Source organism: Curcuma longa, chromosome 7 (assembly GCF_044706935.1).
Source record: "Curcuma longa cultivar G26 ecotype Majalengka, Jawa Barat chromosome 7, ITB_CL_G26_1.1, whole genome shotgun sequence".
NCBI classification, from domain to species: Eukaryota; Viridiplantae; Streptophyta; class Magnoliopsida; order Zingiberales; family Zingiberaceae; genus Curcuma; species Curcuma longa.
In genome coordinates, this window is record NC_133867.1 from 10,087,661 (window position 1) to 10,108,414 (window position 20,754).

Consider the following 20,754-nt stretch of genomic DNA (forward strand, 5'->3'; position numbering starts at 1 on the left):
ATTCCACAAAGCTGTCCAAGAGGCCTTGCGGCATCAGCCGCACCCACCACCGCCCGCTGTGAGCTTCCCCATTCGTTGGCTCAGCAACCCGCTCTGGTGAGCCTGAGCAGATTCTGCTGGCCTGGTCCGGGGGCTCCTCCGGTTATAGTTTCAATCCACCGGGAGGTGGCTCCACCCCGAGGATTCTCATGAATCCCAGACTAGTGAAGCCCCACGGTACTACCGAAAAGGAAAGGCTCCTACCCCCTTGGAGAAAATCGAAAACACTCCCTTCTCCAAGGAGGTCCTTGATCAAGAGTTGCCCCCACACTTCAGACAACTACAAATTTGGCGAATACACTAATGCTATTAAATCTTGAAGATCACCTTTGCCACTTTGAGAATGCGTTCTTGTTGGATTGGTATACCGACGGTGTAAAATGTTAGGTTTTCTGAACACTATATCGGGCTTCGCTCAGAGATGGTTTAAGTGTAGCTCTGTTTCTTCCACCATCTTTTAAAGACTTCAGGGCTGTTTTCCTGGACTAGTTCACTAGCAATAAAAAGTACTAGAAAACACCTCTCCATTTGTTTTACTCTGAAGCAGAAGCCGCGAGAGACTCTGCAAGAATAATCCCCTGAGCGATTCGATCGAATCGTCTGGGATGTGTCTTCTACCCTGCCCGATATTCTCATCAGTGCATTCACCCAGGGGCTGACACAGGGTGACTTCTTCAGATTTCTAGTTAAGAAACCATCCAGTAGCTACCAGCAGCTGCTAGAATGGGCGACGAAGTATATCCACCTGGAGTAGACCCAACTGGCCCGGAAGGTTGATGTAGGCTCAGCTCCCTGCTTAAACAAGAAACCTACTCCTCACCAAAGCATTATGCCCTACCTAAGCTGCTTAGTTACAAGGATGGGCGTATAGTCAAGGTGGTAGAATCCGTCCTTCTTTTTACGATGGGCCCAAGCCACCCCGAGGAGAAGCCCCTTCGTTTTTGCACATATCACCAGTCTTAGACTCATGATACTCAGGAATGCCGACAACTAACCTAGGAGGTTAGTCGCATAATAAAGGAGATGTAACAAACTAAGGGAGCGGCATTCTCCGGAGTCCGGCGTACACCCATCCAGGAGGTCTGGCGTGAGGATTTCCCACCTTGACGCTATCCTCACTCAACGGGATCAACCACCTCAATGTCCCTCACCGCACAGGCCGGATCAATGTCGTGATGCTCCCCAAGCTAAGGACAATGTGCGGGATCGACGTCGTAATGAACCTCGAACGGAACAACATAACACCCCTAGGGATATGCAAGATAATGTTGCGTACCGAGGAGACATCAATATGATCTCCAACGGGGCTACGGATGGAGATTCCAACCATGCCCGGAAAGCTCATGGCAGGAGGTTAGGGGTATACAGCATCGATGCTGATAAGAACTCTGAAGATGGCCCTCTCATTCACTTCAGACCTCAAGACATAGCTGGAGTCTCCACCTCGAACGATGATGCTCTAGTGATCCGAGCTAGAACAGATCATCCTACCCCTGTCCTTAGGGGAAGAACCTCTACGGTGCACCCGAAGTGTTGTCTTTGCGGTGGTGGATGCCCCCTCCACATACAATGTCATATTGGAAAGGTCGGCCCTTAGCTCATTTTGAGCCATCGTGCCCACTTTCTACTAGAAAATCAAGTTCCTCGTCACTGATGAAGTTGGGATGGTTAGTGGAGACCAAGGCATCGTCCGTCGATGCTACATGGATATGTTCCAATCTGGATTCATAAAAGACATGGACCACTCAGTGGAGTGAAGTCCAATCTCTTCATGAAGCGCCCCCCTCACTGGAAGCCTGCAAGAAGGAGGAAGTGCAAATCGTACCAGGATGCCTCGATCGCTCACACAAATATCATCGGATCTGACTGGCCGAGCTCAAGAAGTCGTTGATCACTTGCCTTATTTAAAATAATGATGTCTTTGCCTGGTCACCTTCAAGAAGTCATGGGAATATCTTCGAGCATCATGGAGCACCGTCTTAACATCCTCCCAAGATCTTGACCCATGCGGTAGAAGAAGCGGAGTTTCACGTCGGTGCAAGACCAAATCATCCGCAAAGAAGTGACCAAGTTGTGGGAGGTGGACACATTCGAGAGGTGCAATTTTCCTTCCTGGCTAGCCAACGTTGTTCTTGTCCCTAAGCTCAGGAGACAAGTAGAGAGTCTATATCAACTTCAGAGACCTCAATAAGGTTTGTCCCAAGGATTGTTATCCCCTGCCTCGGATTGATCAGTCGGTTGACTCTACAGTCGGATGTGAACTCATCTGCATGCTTGACGCCTACTAGGATTATCACCAGATCCCTCTAGTTGTAGAAGATCAAGAAAAGGTTAGCTTCATTACCTTTGACGGTACCTTTTGCTATAAGGTTATGCCCTTCGGACTCAAAAATGTTGGTGCCACCTATCAATGACTCATGGACCGAGTCTTCAGACATCAAATTGGGTGCAACGTTGAAGTACATGTGGACGATATTCTGATCAAGTCCGCGTGAGCTAACCCTTCTAGCAGACATCGACGAGACATGCTCCACCTTGAGGGAGCATGGGCTCAAACTGAATCCAAGAAAATGTGTATTCGGTCTAAGGAGTGGTGTTTCCTCGGATACATCGTCACCGAACGGGGTATAAAGCTAACCCTGAGAAGATCCAAGTCTTGCAGAACATGGCATCTCCTGAATCTCAAAGAAGTTCAGAGCCTGGTTGGGCGCATCACCGCCCTATCGCGCTTCATCTCCCATTCTGCCGAGAGAAGCCTCCCTTTCTTCAAGATACTGCGCAAAGCCACCCGTTTCTCCTGGGACGAGAAGTGTGAAGAAGCCTTCGCTGCCTCAAAGACTACTTGATGACTCTGTTGATCGTGTCCAAGTCAGTTGGGCAGGAACCCCTGTGGGTTTATTTGTTGGCATCCGAGGATGCCTTGAGATCTGTGTTAGTCCGATAAGATGACAATATCCAGCACCCCATTTATTTCTCAAGTCACCTATTCAAAGATGTAGAGACATGCTACACTACCCTGGAGAAGCTGAAGTTGGCTCTGATTCTGATGGCCCGTAGACTCCGACCATATTTTTATCTCACCCCATCACAGTGCTCATTAACAGTGCCCTGGGCAAGGCAATGACCAACTCCCGAAGCCACGGGAAGGATGATCAAATGGACAAGTCTGAACTCAGTGAGTACGACATCCAGTACCAGCCAAGAACCGCCATCAAAGAACAAGCCCTAGCTGACTTCTTGACCGAAGTGCCCGGGCCAGTGGAGCAGGAAGCTTGGAAGGTTTACGTCGATGGGTCAACTACCAAGAAGAAACAGTGGTGTTGGTGTGTTCCTACAATCACCACAAGGCGACTCATTACAGTTGGTCGTCAAGCTCCACTTCCGCACCTCCAACAATGAAGTCGAATACGAAGCTTGCTCGCTGGCCTTCAGGCCGCTAAGCACGTGGGGGTGACCCAAGTCATCATCCACTCAGACTCGCAACTCGCTTCACAACAGCTCGAGGGAACCTTCGAGATCCGCAATAACCGACTTCAGTGCTATGTCGAGGCCTTCGACAAGCTGAAGACTGAGTTCCAAGAAGTCACCCTGGTGAAGATACCTCGGGCAGATAATCACAAAGTCGATGAATTAGCCAAGCTGGCTAGTGCCTTGTAGACATGGACAGTAGAAGAGCCCACAGTCCTGGACCAATTGATTGCTTACATAGAGCATGCCTCCTCCTCCACACCATCGGTGGATTGGAGTACTCCTTTCATTTCTTTCCTCAAGCATGGAATTGTACATGCTAGTCTAGAACACACTCGTACTTTCAAACAAAGGGCCATCCATTTCACCCTGGTCGGGGATGTTCTGTACAAGAAACTTTCTCCGTCCTCTTATGAAATGCCTAGATGATGAAGATGCCGACTATGTTATGAGGGAAATCCATCAAGGTTGCTGTGGAAACCACATCGGAGGAAGGACATTGGCCAGGAAGGTGCTTTTGGTCGGTTATTTTTGACCTACTTTGCAGGCTGACGCTGCCCGTCTTATCAACACTTGCCAAAATTGCCAAAGCATCAGCCCATCCTCCATCGCCCAACAGAATTCCTAAAGGCCTCGGCTGTATCATGCCCTTTTAATCAATGAGGTATGGATATAGTAGGACCCTTTCCTACAGGCCTAAATCAGAAGAAATTCCTCCTGGTCGCTGTTGATTATTTTTCCAAATGGGTGGAGGCTGAGCCCTTAGCAAAGATCACTAAGGATGTTGTCCTTAAATTCCTATGGCGCAACATAGTTTGCAGATACGGTCTTCCTCGTCAAATCATCTCAGACAATGGGTGACAGTTCCAAGGTGTAAGCTGCGCGAGTGGTGTTAAAATTTCGGTATACTCCACACCTTTACCTCAGTCTACTATCCACAAGGTAATGGACAGACGAGGCCGTCAATAGGGAACTTGTAAGAGGATTGAAGGTCTGACTCGACCACGTCGGGGGTAGTTGGGTTGAGGAGCTACACAATATTCTCTGGGCCTACCGCACCACTCCTCACGAAAGCACAGGAATGACTCCCTTCCATTTGGTCTATGGGGGAGAAGCGGTAATCCCTATTGAAGTTGGCCTGCAACCACTCGAATCCAAGCTTATGAAGACTGGAACAGAAATGTGGACAAGCGACTCCTGGAGTTGGATCTCATAAGTGAGACCCGAGACGTGGCGGACATGTGACTCAGGGCGCACCGACAGTGCATGAGCCAAACATACAACAAGAAGGTCATCCCCGTGCTTTTCAGGTAGGGGACGTCATATGGGAAAAGCTCAAGCCCATGGGAGACGTCGGCAAGTTGAAACCCCGATGGGAAGGACCTTACCGCATCACCCGACGACTGGAGGGAGGATCTTATTACCTTACTGACCAGTAGGGAGTGGAGCTGACATTGATACTTCCTCTTCTTTTAAAAGTGAGCTAATGTCCCTTTTGTAAGCAATCCTTCCCAAGATAATAGGACAACCGCTTTTCCCAACATCATTTCGATAGCCCTCTCAACTTCACTCGCCAATGACTCGTCCTTCTCCTAATTCTCTGGTTAGCCCTCTCGGCCCCACTCGCTGACGGCTCAGTCTTCTCGAAAGTATCTCGCCAACCTATATATCAAAGAGTATACAATAATGATGTATTTGATTCATCAAATACATGGTCTAATAATGAACCATTTCATTTTAACATAACATTGAAATTTGTTGATAATATTAGTTGATTATTATTATTTTTTGCTAAATTTGGTTCCAGCAATCAAGTCCATAGTTCCTTTTGAACCCCTACCAAATCAAGTTCACATTTTAAGAATCAATGTCATAAAAATAGAAAGAATTGCATCATGACTCTGTTTGTGCAATCGACCTTTAGGATTTTGATATTTGTTTGACAATATATTTAATGTAGTTTGGTCAATATTGATCTAGTCAAAGAGAAGTCTAGTCAGGTTAAGGTTGATCAGATGACTAATTAGATTAAAGTCCAATCAGGTCAAGGTTGATTGGATAGTTGGCAAAGGGAAAAAGCCCGCAGGTCAAGGGTGATCAAATACTTGGCAAGATAAAAAAATCCTAAGGAATTGAACCTTAGGTAGTGAGAAGTCTTAGAAAAATAAACTCCAATCATAAAGAAAATCTTAAGGAAGTAAACCTTAGGTAGTAAGAAGTCTTAGAGGAGTAAACTCCAAGCAAAAGGAAAATTCTAAGAGAGTGAACCTTATGTAGTGAGAAGTCTTGGAGGAGTAAACTCTAAGCAAGAAGAAAATTCTAAGGAAGTGAATCTTAGGTAGAGAGAAGTCTTAGAGGAGTACAGTATAAGCAAATGTAACTAAAACAAGATTTTCAATCGACCACGTGCAGTTGACCGGACCAATATATTTTGATCAACCAAAGTATAATATTGTTAACACTATTTTACATCACTATTATTGCTATTATACTAATTCGATGTTGTAGGAAAGTCTTAATGGATTGGATCGATCAGAGACTAAGTAGAGAAAGTTCAAATAGATCAACTAGACTGGATGTTTAGTAGGTAAGGTAACTCTTGAAGAGGTCTTTTGTTCTAGAAGGCAGTGAGGATATGCCCTAGTTAGGACAATCTTAAATATTGATCTTAAATAAACAAGCGGAGGTTTCTAAGACGAGATCAGACAGTTGAATGACTGTCAACTGATATTATATTGTTTGTGAGTTAACTCAATTTTACAGGAATCTAGGTGACCTGATAGATTCCAAGTGATTGGAAGTCTAGGCGATCAGATCATTTCCAAGTGCTCGAATAGCATTTTTGGCAATTAGGAACGGATAAGGCCGCACTGGGGCCCTTGGAAGAAAACCCAAGCGACTAGATATCTAGGCCACTAGAAGGATCGATTTTCCAAATAGACACACTGAGGTGGAGTTGCTCGAAATGCTATTTAGGCAATCAGAGTATACATATTAAAGAAGGCATGAGTTTCAAGGCTCAGTATCTATCTCAAGCTTTCAACTCCTCGATCTCTGTGATAATTTCGTCATTTGAGCAAGTTGTACAAGTCTCCGACAACCTACGTCAAAGTTGCATCTTTCATTGTCGGTATTCTTTCATTTGTAGCATTCTTTTATTATGAGAATTGTATTGTTGTTACAATCTCCTACTTCTTGTAATGGTACCCCCTTTTCATAAAGTTCTTTGGATGGAGATTTTAGTGATTTGCCCAATGAGGTAATCTGGTATTATATTACGTGCCGTAGAGTAGCAATCTGACAAAGATTGTGAACCAAATAAATTCTTGTGCGTTATTCTAATTTTCCGTTGCGATGTTTGATTTCAAAATATTTTTAAAATGAAAGAAAAGTTTTAAAACATGAGATTCATCCCCCTCTCTCATGTTTCTTGATCCAACATGCTCGAAATGAATCCAAACTCGTAAAACACAACATAAATCAATATTTAACCATACAAGAGGATAGAAACAAAAATTATACGAGCAAAAATAATGTGATAAAATATTAGTTATTATTGACATTCTAATTACTATTTATTTCTTTTACTTCAATATTTATATACATGCAGGTGGTCTATCCCGAGATATCAGTATAGACTTTTGGAATAATACAAGTATGTCTACCCAAATACGACGCCTACTTTTAAGGCAACTTTACTAGAGAGACCGCTTTCTCAGGAAGACTTCTGTCACGATGTCCCATGGTCATTTAGGTGTCATCCTCTATTTTGTGAAACTGAATCGAGGTCTACTCATGATGCTTTTGTATTAGCCAATGGTTTCCTCGTGAGATTTTAGACTATTTTCGTGAACAATCCCTCACGTCTCGATCTTTATGGGTCAGAGATTTGGATTTATCTTTCAATCCTTCTCTGTGTCCCATGGGACATAAAAATGCACGATTAGTATCAAAATTATATATGCACAATAAAGTCATATCATGGATAAATAAATCATATGGAAAAGAAAGATAAATAAATATAAAAGATGAATGTCAACAATGCATCTGACTACTACCTCATCATAGAATTTAGAGTACAACTCTATGGAGATGGAGTTACAATTGAAAAATAGAGAAGAAGACATCCTACAAACTTAAATCAAAGAGAAAAGAAAATAAGAAGCTTAGTCATGTTGTTGCCGGTGTCTTCCGAAGAGAACAACTCTCCTAGGGTTCCTTGTCACGTGGAAACACCTCCTCCCTCTTCTAGGACAGGGGAGATACTCCAAATCCTAAATGATCCAAAAAATATCAATTACATTCTGATATGTGACTGCCTTAACCAATGTATCATTCAACTTTAGTTTCCTCATCTACTCATCCAAAGTGCTCGGAAAGTTTCCATTTTCCCTTATAATATCCAAGCAATATTGTATTATATTAGATAGTCATTCGCCTATATTACAACCTCTGATCTATGATCTTCTATAATAACCACTAGGCTAAGATTTTATATAACAGTCCTTGGACAGGATCTTTTATGACAGTCTCTATGCTATGATTTTTTGTAATACCCCTCGGGTTGTGGTCCTTTATAACAACCTTCGAGTTGGGATCTTCTATGAAATCCTCCAAGTTATGATTTTCTTTAATAATCTCCAGACTAGGGGTCTTTTATAATAGTCATGTGGGTTAGGGTATTCTTTAACAACCGTTCATCTATATTGCAGCCTCCAAACTATGGTTTTCTATAGTAGCCTCCGGGTTAGGGGTCTTTTTATAACCATCTAGACTAGGACATTCTATAACAGCTGCTTGGCTATATTATAACCTCCAAGCTATGATTTTCTCTAGTAGCCTCCAGGCTAGGGGTCTTCTATAATGACCGTTGATGCTAGGGCATTCTATAACGACTGCTTAGCTATAGTATAGTCTCTAGGCTGAGGTTTTATATATAAACCTTTGGGCAGTGGTCTTTCATAATAACCTCTAGGCTACGTTTTTCTCTAATAGCCTCTGAGCTGGGGTCTTCCATGACAGCCTTTGGGCTATAGTATGTTATAACAGTCTTCGAATAGGGGCATTTTATAACAACCTCCGAGCTATGGTCTTCTCTCATGGCCTCTAGGCTCAATTTTTTCTCACAACTTCCGAGTTACAGCATGCTATAATAGCCTTCAGGCTATATTAGATTATAACAACCTATGTGTTATAGTAAACTATATCAGTCTCCAGGTCAAGTAAAATAGTCTATAAGCTATAGTATCAACTCACATCGTCCGGGTGAACTATAACAACGTATGTGTTATAGTATATCTTAGGGGTCTCCAGACAAACTATAACAGCCTATGTGCTATAGTAAATTACAACAGCCTTCGGACCAACTATAACAATCTATAAGCTATAATATCCTCCAGTAACATCTGGGCTAACTATAATAGCATAAAAGCCTAGTAGGCTCCGAGTAAAGTATAACAACCTATGTATTATAATAAACTAGAACAACCTCTGAGCTAATTGTAACAACCTATATACTAAGTATTTTATGATAGCGTACGGGCTATAGTATCTTATAACAACCTTAGGGCTATAGTACTTATAAGCTCCAAGTTTGCTCTATGACATCGCCCAGCAGAATCGGGTCTCTTGGTCTTATTAATTTGCTCAATAATATCCCTGGGCGGGATATAATTTTGGATCTCATTAATCGGCTCAATGATATCCTTCGGTGGTATTGATTTTCTAGTTTTCTTAGTCTACTCTATGATATCCCTCACTGGGATCAGTTTTCTTATCTTATTAACCTGCTCGGCAATGCCCCCAACGAGATTAGTTCTCTTAGTTTATCAATCGTCTTATTAATATGTCTAGCAATATTCCCAACGGGATGTGATTTTCTTATCTTAGAATGTTGTGCAGTAAAATCCCCAAGCGAGATTAGGTTTTTTTCTTGATATTATTAGAACTCTACTCAACAATTGGTTTTCTAATATACTTGATTGCATCTTGTGCGGGACTAGTTTTCTATTCTGGCAATCTTTTGAACCCTTGGTCTCATTACTTTTTTTTTTTTTATTGGACTTCATTCGACTTTGTTTTTCTGTCCAACTTTGAAGGGGGACATGTGATGTAGCTCGAGGTAGACCGTAAGGGGCCGGTTAGGCCATGCAAGGGCCGATTGATCTCTAAGGGCCTAGTTCTTGATGCTAGATCATACTTGACAATAGTCGATTGTTGCATACTGTCAGACTTCATTCAACTTCGCTCCTCAATTCGACTTGAAGGGAGGACATGTGATAATACCTGAGTTATTTTTCGAGTGGCCGATCTCGCTTTCCGATCGTTCATGCCCAATTCCAAAGACTCCCTTGAGCATAGTAGCATCTCCGAACACTAAGTGTGACGGCATTATCGAACACTAAAGGGACAACATCCCCGAGCACTAAGCATGGCAGCATTCCTGAACATTAAATGGGGCATTATCCTTGACCATTAAGTATAATAGCATTCCATAACATTGGGTAGGACAGTATCTCTGAGTACTAAATTTGTATGCAAAGGTCTTCCTCTCAGGATCGAAAAAAGTTACTTGGGATTTGTTCCCTGAGTAATTAACGTCTTTAGGACTACCTAGTGAAACTCGATCAAATTGGTACTCAGTGCCAGTTTTGGTTTATCGAGCAGACAATCATCGTCCATGTGGAAATTCTCTACGATGGCTGTCACCTCTTAGTCTCTTAACTTCTCACAAATGGATAGCAGGTGAGTACATGACAGTCGACATGAAGATTTCCCCCCAATGATTGCCCCCCAACAGCCTTTTAGAAGGTGAGCATATGAACGTGCGCTACCCAAGAGATATGATTTTCTTCTCATGCATGGAGTCAACTCTTCTCCGTTACACTCTCCTCTATGTTTTCTCTTTCTCTCTAGCATTTTGTAAGTTTTTTTCTTGTTGCGGTCTCGATTCTAACTTGAATGTCGGAGTGGTCACACCGTATAGCCAACCAACCCGACGTACCTTTCCTAGCAAGCCATCGAGTTTGGCCAATCAACATACCATCATAACCTCAATTTAAGATGCGTTTAGGAGAGGAGTTTGAATAAGCGAAAATGACACTATCAATTACCATAATTATCCTAAAGAGATTAAAACTTATTTTTTTCAGACGAGTTGGTCTTCTTCACTAAAGCAACAGAATGGCAAATGAGGGGTCTTGGACATGCAACGAGACATGGGACAATGTGCAGGAGCTTAATTCGTTTAGGGGGAGACAGAAGGGACAAGGAATTAAAGTTCACTCCGTTCGTTGGATGTGTGAGCATGAGGAATAAAGACATGGGAGAGCACAACTCGACCCCTCTTGGGGACGACGAAGCTATGGGACGCTATTGTGAAGGGGAGGGACAAACCCTATGGATTCGAGCTCCCCAATGGAAATCAGATTGGAAAGGTTTGGACATGCATGAATCTTGTCGATAAATCAGACTGGAAATTAAAACAAGAAATGGTTTTCATCAAGGATTCAGGATTAATTCAGATGATGATGATTTATTATTGATAAAAGAAAGCAAGCCCAATCAAACATATATGTTCCACATCTAAACGCACTGCTTGCAGTTACTAGCTAGATAACAGGGATCATCTCAATCCAGATCTTTAGTCTCCTCCTCCTCCATCTCTTCGTCGCCGATCTTGATCACCTCCTCTTCTTCTCCTCCATCCATCGCCGCGCCGCTGCTGGTTGTGGCCTCCGACGATGCCACCTGCGCCGCAGCCGGAGCAGCACTGGAGCTGCCCTTGTGGTTGTGCATCCACACCTTGAACGCCTGCTTACTCACCCCGATCTCACGGCAGAACCTCCAAAACTGGTCCACCGCCTCGTCGGCGCCCATGGCCCGGCCCCTCGGGACCATCCACCCTATTCTCTCCGCGTACCTGGCCATGCTCTGCTTCTGCTCCTCCGTGAACCTGGTCCGCGGCCGCCGCCTCCCGCTCGCCACTGGCAGGGTGGCGACGATGCAGTAGTCCGCGCGGTGGAAGTTGCGGTGGCAGCCACACGCGCCGCACTGCAGTTGCTCGTCGCCGGACGTCGGAATGAACTTGCAGCAGCCATCGATGGTGTAGCTGCCGCCGTGCCTCAGGGAGTGGTTCCTCACGCACTCTCTATACACCTCTCTCACACTCTCGTGGTGCTCCATGGGCTCTCAACTCTGAGGTGTGGTGTGGTGTGGTGTGCGGGCGGAGTTTATAGCGTGGAACATGAAACTTGAAATTACATCCAAGGACATGCCATTTTTAGCTATATGCAACCCTACCAAAGGGGCTCCCCTCTATACCGGCATATCTACCCCATACTCTTAGCACTCGCTTGGTGTTAAAATAGGAAATTCAGGCATACGAAATTCCTACTCCGGGGTTTCTCCGGATATAGGCTCGCATTGATGACAATAATCGAAGACGACAAAATAATATTAGAATGCTTTGATGATTATTCTCACTCAGTTTACGTTACAATAAGGACATAATCTTCCGGTACATTTTTTGTTGATATGTTCGAACACCCTTTGAGACAAATGTGAAATGACTATGAGTGGGCTCATAAAAGATGATTGAATTGAAATATTATATTATCATAATAAATTATTAAATTAATCAAATACTTTCGGATGAAATTTAATTGTGACTCTTATATGAAATACTCATTGAAGACTAGAAAATATAATCGAATCATGAAACAAAAATAGTTTTCACTTCTCTACTATGCAATTTCACACATAATCTAATAGTTTTTTAAAATACATTTTATATAACCATGTTGTTAGGATATATAATATGACTTTGAACAATTAGTTCTTGATGAAGAAGTATAATATTGCATTGGCAAATTAGCAAATTCTTCAAGGAAGGCTTTGGTTGGTGACAAGGTGCTCCCTCATGGTTCATGAATTGAATTATTCTCTTTCCCCTACCTTTTGCTCAATTGGTTCACATGTTCAAGTTTGATCACCATATGAGAAAATGGGGTCATATTATATGCAACCCTACCAAAGGGCTCCCCTCTACCAGCATATCTACGCCATACTGTTAGCACTCGCTAGGTGTTAAAATAGGAAATTTAGGCATACAAAATTCCTACCTTTGGATATAGACTCGCATTGATGGCAATAATTGAAGATGACAAAATAATATTAGAATTGTTTGATGATTATTCTCACTCAGCTTACGTTACAATAAGGACATAATCTTCCGGTACATTGCTCCAAAAATTTTGTTGATATGTTCAAACACCCTTTGAGACAAATGTGAAATGACTATGAGTAGGCTCATAAAAGATGAGATGAAACATGGCTATGAAGGGTAAGAAGTACCCTACCTGATGTATCTAGTTAAGTAGACGTAGCTAAAGCTAACTCACCTAGTTCTAAACTGGTTAGACTAAGGAATTGCACTAAAGCTAGTTAAATTCAAGATTCTTACATTAGCTTTATTTTAGAAAGTGATCGTTGTTCCGATTTCAAAAAGGCCTCTATGCCTCGCCACCGCCTATAAGTTAAGTTAAGAATTTTTTATTTCTAACCCAAAGCAAAATTTGAATCTAACTTAGGATGAATTTTATATTTTGGGTTGGAACCAACACAACCTAAAGACCTACTCTAACTCAACCAAAACCAAATTATAACCCTATGCTAAATGGTCTTGCAAGAAGGTTTTAGCACATCCCATCCTCCACTATTTAATGACAATAACTTTGTATATTGGAAAGGAAGGATGCAATACTATCTAATGAATTAGATAGAAAATTGGAGTATCATCAATGTAGGGTTTGAACTACCAAGACATCCAACTAACAAGCTGGCTGACTTCAGTCACTAGAAAAGTGACACCAAAAAGAAAGCTCAAGTCAATGCTCGAGCCACAACTACACTCCTATGTGGTTTATCTCAGGAACAACTGAGTAAAATCAGACCCTTTAATAGTGCTAAGGAATTGTGGGAGAAGCTGATTAAGCTTCATGAAGGCTTAGCCGACTCACGAACCGCCAAGAAGGACTTATTACTAAGTCAACTTCAAAATATCCAAATGAAGGATGATGAGTCCGTTAGTCAATTGCATAGCTAATTCAAAGAAATCTTCAACGACATTTATGCACTAGCTAGGTGAACAAGTAGATAATTGTGAGTTGATTGGATACCCCTTAAAAGCCTTCCTAAGAACAACCCTATAAGCATCAATGGTGGATGCCTACAAACTGTCTAAATACCTGTCCATAATAAAATTAGGTGAATTTTCTATGATTTTAAACTACATGAACAAACCAATCTAGAACAAAAGGAAAAGGGGATAGCCTTAATGCTAAGAAACCTAAGTTTAAGTCAAAAACCAAACCTAAGGAAGAAATTGAATCCAAATTCAAATCTGAATTATCGACTAATGAAGATGACTTACCTTTAGAAGTCGTGAATCTCATTAAATGAGTGATCTGATTGAAGAGATTCTCCAAGAAGTTTATGAGAAAGGAAATCTCAATAAAGGATCTAGCCAATGTCTGATGTTTTGAATGCAACAAAAAGGGACACTTCAAGACAGATTATCTACTTCTAAATGATAATGAGAAGGACAACAATAAAGATAGAAAGAAAACAAAAAGGCACTAAGTACAAGTCACAAGTCAAATCTTTCCTTAATGAAGTCAAAGACCTTAATAAAAAGATTGCTTCTAACTCATCAACTAAAGTTTGTCAAGTTGGAACCTCAACTCAAGTCTTAAAACTTGAGGAAGAGATTCTAACATGAAGAACCAAATTAATGAGCTTGAGTCAGCACTAAACAAGTTCACATCTGAGTCTAAATATTTGAATATGATGTTAGTAACTAGACGAGCTGCTTACAACAAGACTGGAATTAGATATAGCTCAAATCAAAACCATATCTCTTACCTATCCTTAGTTAATCAAAATGTTAAAAGTAAGATGACCTAGGTTCCAAAGTCATACCTAATCAACCAAGTAGTAATTTAAAATATTTGAGTACCTAAACAATATATTCACATAATTAACACTAATATTTGCATCTTTAACCCAAATAATAAACTAAAGTGTGTTAGACCTCCCAAGTAGGGGGAGCTAATTTTTTTAGTCATGAGACTAGAAACGATTTCAAAACTTTTAATATTTTTGAAAAATATGTATTGTATACTTAATCTAGGTATTAACTTTAGAATGCATACACCTATAGATCTAGATAACCAACATCTCACAAAGAATATTAGACATAACTTCTTTGTGTATTGAGAAACATAGAAAGATGTGAGATACATAGGGTTAGAGCTTGGACTGCCAGATGCTTATATCAGTGTATCAATATGAATCTAGGCTAAAAATATAAATATTAATCAAGTTAAGCAATCCCCAAGTTGACAACAAATATTTCATAAATATAAAACTGAAAACTTATACTTGACTTGACCAACAAGTTGAAGGATTATATATTTTTGATAGATGGTATGAAAAAAAGTTGGACATATTAAAAAGGTTTTCAAAAAAAATTCTTTATAAAAACTCTATCTTTAATATCTATTTCATAAAAGCATTATTGACTTCTTGATCGACTCAGATGTAATCCAGGCGATCAGACTCAAACCATAACGGAGTAAATTAATTTGATGGGTAGGTAAAATGATAGATCTCGATCGATTGGGGTTCTCCTTGGTCGTCTGTAACCCAACCATCAAAATTAAATGATAGTTACTCTAGTCGTAAACATTAGGCACCTTAGCGACCAAGAACCACCTAGTCGCCTGTATAACTTCGAGCAGGCGCCTCAAAATCAGACCCTCCTGGGCAATCGGGAACCTTCTCAATCATCTGAGAACTCTATATATAGGCAACCGCAAGCATCCACCAAAACTCAAAACCATTAATAGAATGTGAGTTTAGTACACTTAGAAGAAGACTTAGACTATGCAAAATAGACTAATTGGGTATTTGACTCATGCTGCTTTTTGTATACCATGCTTTGATTGACTTTTTAGGTTTATATCATGCTGTTAACTTGACTTGGTTAATTTATTTTAACTTATTCAGTTAACTTATGATTATTTAGCTTTTAGTTTATATTCAGTCTATTATAATGCCTATTTTTCTGATTGAAATGAATTTTCTCCATATTAAATTTTTAATGTATGAAAAAATTGGAGTGATAAAATTAGGGAAAGTTACAAGTTTTTTAAAGTTTTAATTTCTCCTTATAAGAACTTAACATAAATTGAGAGTTGTGATTATGGAGAAGATTCTAAAATTCTTGTATGACTGTGCTTAGTATTCTCTAGTACCATACATTGAATATCATGCTCTCATAAACTGTTTCATAACTACTATTTTATAACTAACTTTAACTAAGTTTTTATAGGAACAAAAAGGAGGAGATTATTAGTGTTGGGAGCACCACAGTGAACTAGTATTTTGATGTTTGACTAAGTGTAAAGTTAAGTGATTATAAACTGATGATTTATATTAATTAAAGTAGGTTACTTGGTAGATGGAAGTCCTAATTAGGAATTAAGCAAATTGGCTAAGTCCTATTGAATCTAGGCAAGTGCAAAGTCCTGGATAGAAATTAAATAGTTGAAAGTCTTAGTTCGGAAACCAAGAAGAAAAGTTCTAGTTGAGAACTAGGTAGAACAAGTCAGAGTGTAGGCAGCTGAGAGTTATGGCTTGGCAGACAAGTTCAAGTGGAGGCAACTAGGAGGTGTGACTTGGCAGACAAGTCTAAGTGAAGACAACTAGGAGGTGTTGCATACCAGACAAGTCCAAGTGGAGGCAACTAGGAGGTGTGGCTTGGCAGACAAGTTCAAGTGGATGCAGATGAGAGTTGTGGCTTGGCAAATCACACTAAATTGATCAGTTGGGAGTCGAACATCTAGCTAAGGTAGGTGTGATTAAAGCTAAAATCAATTTTATACTGATTATGCGTATCAAGTATAGAGAAGCAAAGTTCAACGATAAAGGTGATCATGAGGGAGCCTGGGCGACTAGTTGGAGATATCCTTTGACAGTTAAACTTGAGGTCTCATAGGCGACTAGAGCGAGGGCATGACCACAAAGTCTAGGATACCATAGATGCTTCTGGGTGACTGGTATAAATGGAATCCTACTATACGGGAAAGTTAGGTCAAAAAAGAAAGTTGACCTAGCTCTAGGTGATAGGGGAAGGGGGATCCCAGTTGATCAGGATTGCAGATAATATTTATTACTGGATAAAAGTTGTAGCCATGTTAGTAGACTTTCAAGCGATCCGAGATGGTCCAATCGACCGGGAGGTGTCACGTCAGCATCCGAAGAAGGCCTGTATATGGAGCTACGAGGCAGAGCTTTCAAATATTTCTCTCAATCATTCTCAACGTGCTTGTGCTTGCATTCAATGCTCTTCGGATGCTACTTCGGCCACGTGTTGCAACATCGCGCTTCACTTTTTGAATACAACAAATCAAATGTAACACTATCATTACATTGTTATTGGACATTATTGTATTCTTGTGTGTTTTATTTTTAGATTCTTTTTAAGGTTTTTCCACCTCTAGAATCTTTCTAAAAATTAGTTAATCATAATAAAAATTAATTTATTAATATCATGTGTTCTTACAATTTATACTATAGAAATCTTGTATGCTTAACTTAGAAAAAATTATTATCAAGTTAGTCATATACCTAGTTTAATTACTTATCTTTTTTTCCATTGCTTTACTCTATCTATATTATTTAGAGTTATTTTTTATCTTTTAAAACTCATAAAATTTATAACGCTATTCACCTCCCCTCTAGTATCGAGTTTAACCCTACATGAGTTTCATTTCATCCTTTGCTTCTATGTCATCCATCTTTTATTGGTCGCATAAGCTAATAATCTTTTCAAAGAAAAACCTACAAGTTACTCTATAAAGAAGGATTGCTTGACTTTGAATTTTGTTGGAGATAACTCTGTTAGGCATAGAGTGAAAAATTGTACTATTTAAGATAATTAATAGTTTGTAGTGGTCGACTTAATCCTTGTAGAGGAAGGATTATACTATCTCATGGTGTAAGTGACTCTACTACTTTAATGCTTTATAAAAAAAGAGAAATATCATGAAGATGAGTTTCATTTCATCCTTTGCTTTTGCGCCATCCATCTTTTATTGGTACAATAAGCTAATAATCTTTCCAAAGAAAACTTGCAAGTAACTCTATAAACTAGGATTGTTTGACTCTAAATTTTATTGGAGATACTCTCTGGCATAGAGGAAAAAAAGTATACTATTTAAGATAATGAATAGTTTGCCATGGTCGACTTAATCCTTGTAGAGATTGCACTATCTCAGATAGCGAGTATTTTGCTGTAAGTGACTCTACTCTAGGTAGAAGAGTAGAGAAGGTTGTAGTTTCTCGAATAGTGAGTACTTTGTTGTAGATGCCTCTACTCAAGGTAGAGGAGCAGAGAATGTTGAACTATCTTGGATAGTGGGTAATTTGTTGTAGAACTCTACTCCAAGCAGAGGAGTATAGAGGATTACACTACCTTGAACAGTGAGTATTTTAATGTAGACAACTCTAATCCAAATAGAGGAGTAGAGAGGATTGCATTGTCTCGAACATTGAGCACTTTACTGTAGGCGACTCTACTCCAAGCAGAAGAGTAGAGAGGATTGCACTATATCGAACAGTGAGCACTTTACTATAGGCGACTCTATTCCAAATAGAGGAGCAGAGAGAGTTGCACTATCTCAGACAGTGAGCACTTTGTTGTAGGTGACTCTACTCCAAGCAAAGGAATAGAGAGGGTACAATGAATACTTTGTTGTAGATAACTCTACTCCAAGCAGAGGAGTAGAGAGGGTTGCACTATCTCGAATAGTGAATACTTTATTGTAGGATACTCTAATCCAAGAAGAGGATTAGAGGTGCACTATCTTGAACAGTGAATGCCTTGCTGTAGGTGGCTCGACTCCAAGCAAAGGAGTAGAGAGGGTTATAGTGTCTCGGATAGTGAATACTTTGCTATACGCGACTCTATTCCAAGCAGAGGAGTAGAGTACAGAGGGTTGCACTATCTTGAACAGTGAATACCTTGCTGTAGGTGGCTCGACTCCAAGCAAAGGAGCACACACATACAAAGCAGGAATTATACAAGTACAAGGCATGACAGAAAATTAAAATTTATAGAATAGTAAATTATTCTAAACGCATACCTCACGATGACGTTGTGCGATGTTGGTATCAATCGAGCGGTCCTTGTCGGAGTCCAGCCTCTACTGGTGATCCACGTCAAGCTCTCGTCTGGACGGCTTCGAAAGCCACGAGCGTGTCATCGTCTTCGGTACTAGCCGATGATCAATGACGATCAAATCGAGAGAAGTCTTTTATGGAAACCACGCAACAACGTTTGTTGTGATCGTTCCGAGGCTTTCTAACTATCACCGAGAATCGTATTCCCGATGTAGTATTAGGTGGTCAATCTTTGACTGCCAACTTGGGACAAAATTGTCAGAACCTTTCTGACAAAGATGGAATAATTTCGGAAAACTTCGTAAGTTTCCGTGAAATTGACAAATGGTCATCAGACGATCAGGGTTTGATTGGTCGCGATTGGATAACTCTTCACAAGAATTACCAATACGTTTCTTCTCCGACAATGATTCCGGTATTAACGGGGCAACGTCACAAGCTCCCGAGCTAACTTCTCGGCTTCGTGTCCCGGCAAATCGGATGTACTAGGACAAGCACAACAAAGGGTTGCAATCGGGACAGAGAGAAGCTAAACAAAAGAAGTAGGCTGACAGTCCACCATGACTCTGGCAAGCATAGCTAAGGGAAGAAGAACGTAGCCGGCCCTCACTTCCTCTTATGCGATTGGGAGACAGCGCCAATTACTTGGGAAGAGCCGATCGGGGCGGTGGTCTAATCGCCTTAGGGTCTTGCATCCTCCTCCACGTGGTAGGCGGCGTCCGGCGGAGCAGCCGGCACGTGAGCCCTCGCTATCTCCTCTGTTTCTGACGGTGGAACAGAAGACGCGAGAGATCGACCGAAGGACATCCTTGATCGGCCGGAGGGAGGGATCGCGTCTCACGTGATCGGCGGCGATGATTCTCCTGTCTGGCGACGCCCTCACGCGGACGGGAGAAGCGGCGGATGGCGGCGCTCGCACGGGAGGGAGAAGTCGGGAAGAGGCTCTCGTGTGAAGGAAAAGCCGGCGTCCTCCCATGAGGCTAGGGCAGTCGGCGGAACAAGGGAGCGAGCGGGCGACGTATGGTCGGCGGCGAACGCACGAGTTAGGGAAGCTCGCGAACAGCAACACCGAACAGGGAGAGGTCTGTTTTTGTCGTGGCGTGCGTGAAGAGGAGCTACAGGATCCATCAGTTTTTAAATCCTAAACTCGTAATTAGGGTTTGGCTGAACCAGTGAAGCCTGAACCAGACTTGAGTTTTAATTTGTACTGTAGCAAACTAAATTCTAGGCTTTACTGTAGCAACCCGAACTGATTGTTGTAGCAAATCAATTTCATTTTTGGTTTGCTTGGTTCACTAATCAAACGAACTTTGATTTGATCCAAACTAATTTTGCTCGTTTCGTCTTCACAAGACAAAACTTCTCATCACTTCTGTTCTGTCAAAATCTCTTCCATTGCGAACCAAATCAAGTTGGTCCAATTCGGTTCAAAATTGAATCATTTGGTTCACTAACCAAACGACCTCTGATTTAAACAAAATCAGTTTCGTTCATTTTATATTCGTAAGACGAATTTCATCATATTCCTTTGTCTGGTCCAACCAGACTTTATTCCTCTCATTTTGAGAATCCAATTTTTAAACTCGTTTTAAGTCCTTCGAAGAACTTGTAGTGCGTGTGACCCAATAGGTTCTCGGCTATATTGGTCGTCTGTAATTAACCATTAATTATGAAAAGATCATGAGTGACACCTAGTAGTACATCATGATCCATAATTGATCGAAAAATTAATGATCTATTTCAGAACAATTTTAAACTCTTTAGCAACTCCAATTAAACGTGCATCATTCCTTTCACCGTCTTATACCCGTTTGGTTCAGGACATGATCTATGTGTCGGTCCCCACTAGGCTGACTACGTCACACCTAGCCCAAGCTGCTTTCTTGTCCTGTGGATTCAAGTTACTTGTACATGTATCCAAGAGTACTGTATTCTTAACATGTAATGCTTTAGCCAAAGATTTTTAATAACAATCCTGACAAGCGGCCGCAAGGTATACGT

At 41.1% G+C, this 20,754-nt stretch overlaps 1 protein-coding gene across 1 annotated transcript; it reads right to left on the minus strand.

Annotated features, from left to right (window-relative positions):
- Window positions 1-11,136: 11,136 nt before the first annotated feature.
- On the minus strand, window positions 11,137-11,691 carry LOC141831466 (zinc-finger homeodomain protein 11-like). Its single transcript, XM_074718823.1, has one exon. It carries the CDS (start codon window positions 11,689-11,691, stop codon window positions 11,137-11,139), a length of 555 nt encoding a protein of 184 aa, XP_074574924.1.
- Window positions 11,692-20,754: the final 9,063 nt, after the last annotated feature.

What these genes read in the sequence shown, in the direction of transcription:
- LOC141831466 (XM_074718823.1), bottom strand. Translation starts at nt 11,691, where the DNA reads ATGGAGCACCACGAGAGTGTGAGAGAGGTGTATAGAGAGTGCGTGAGG.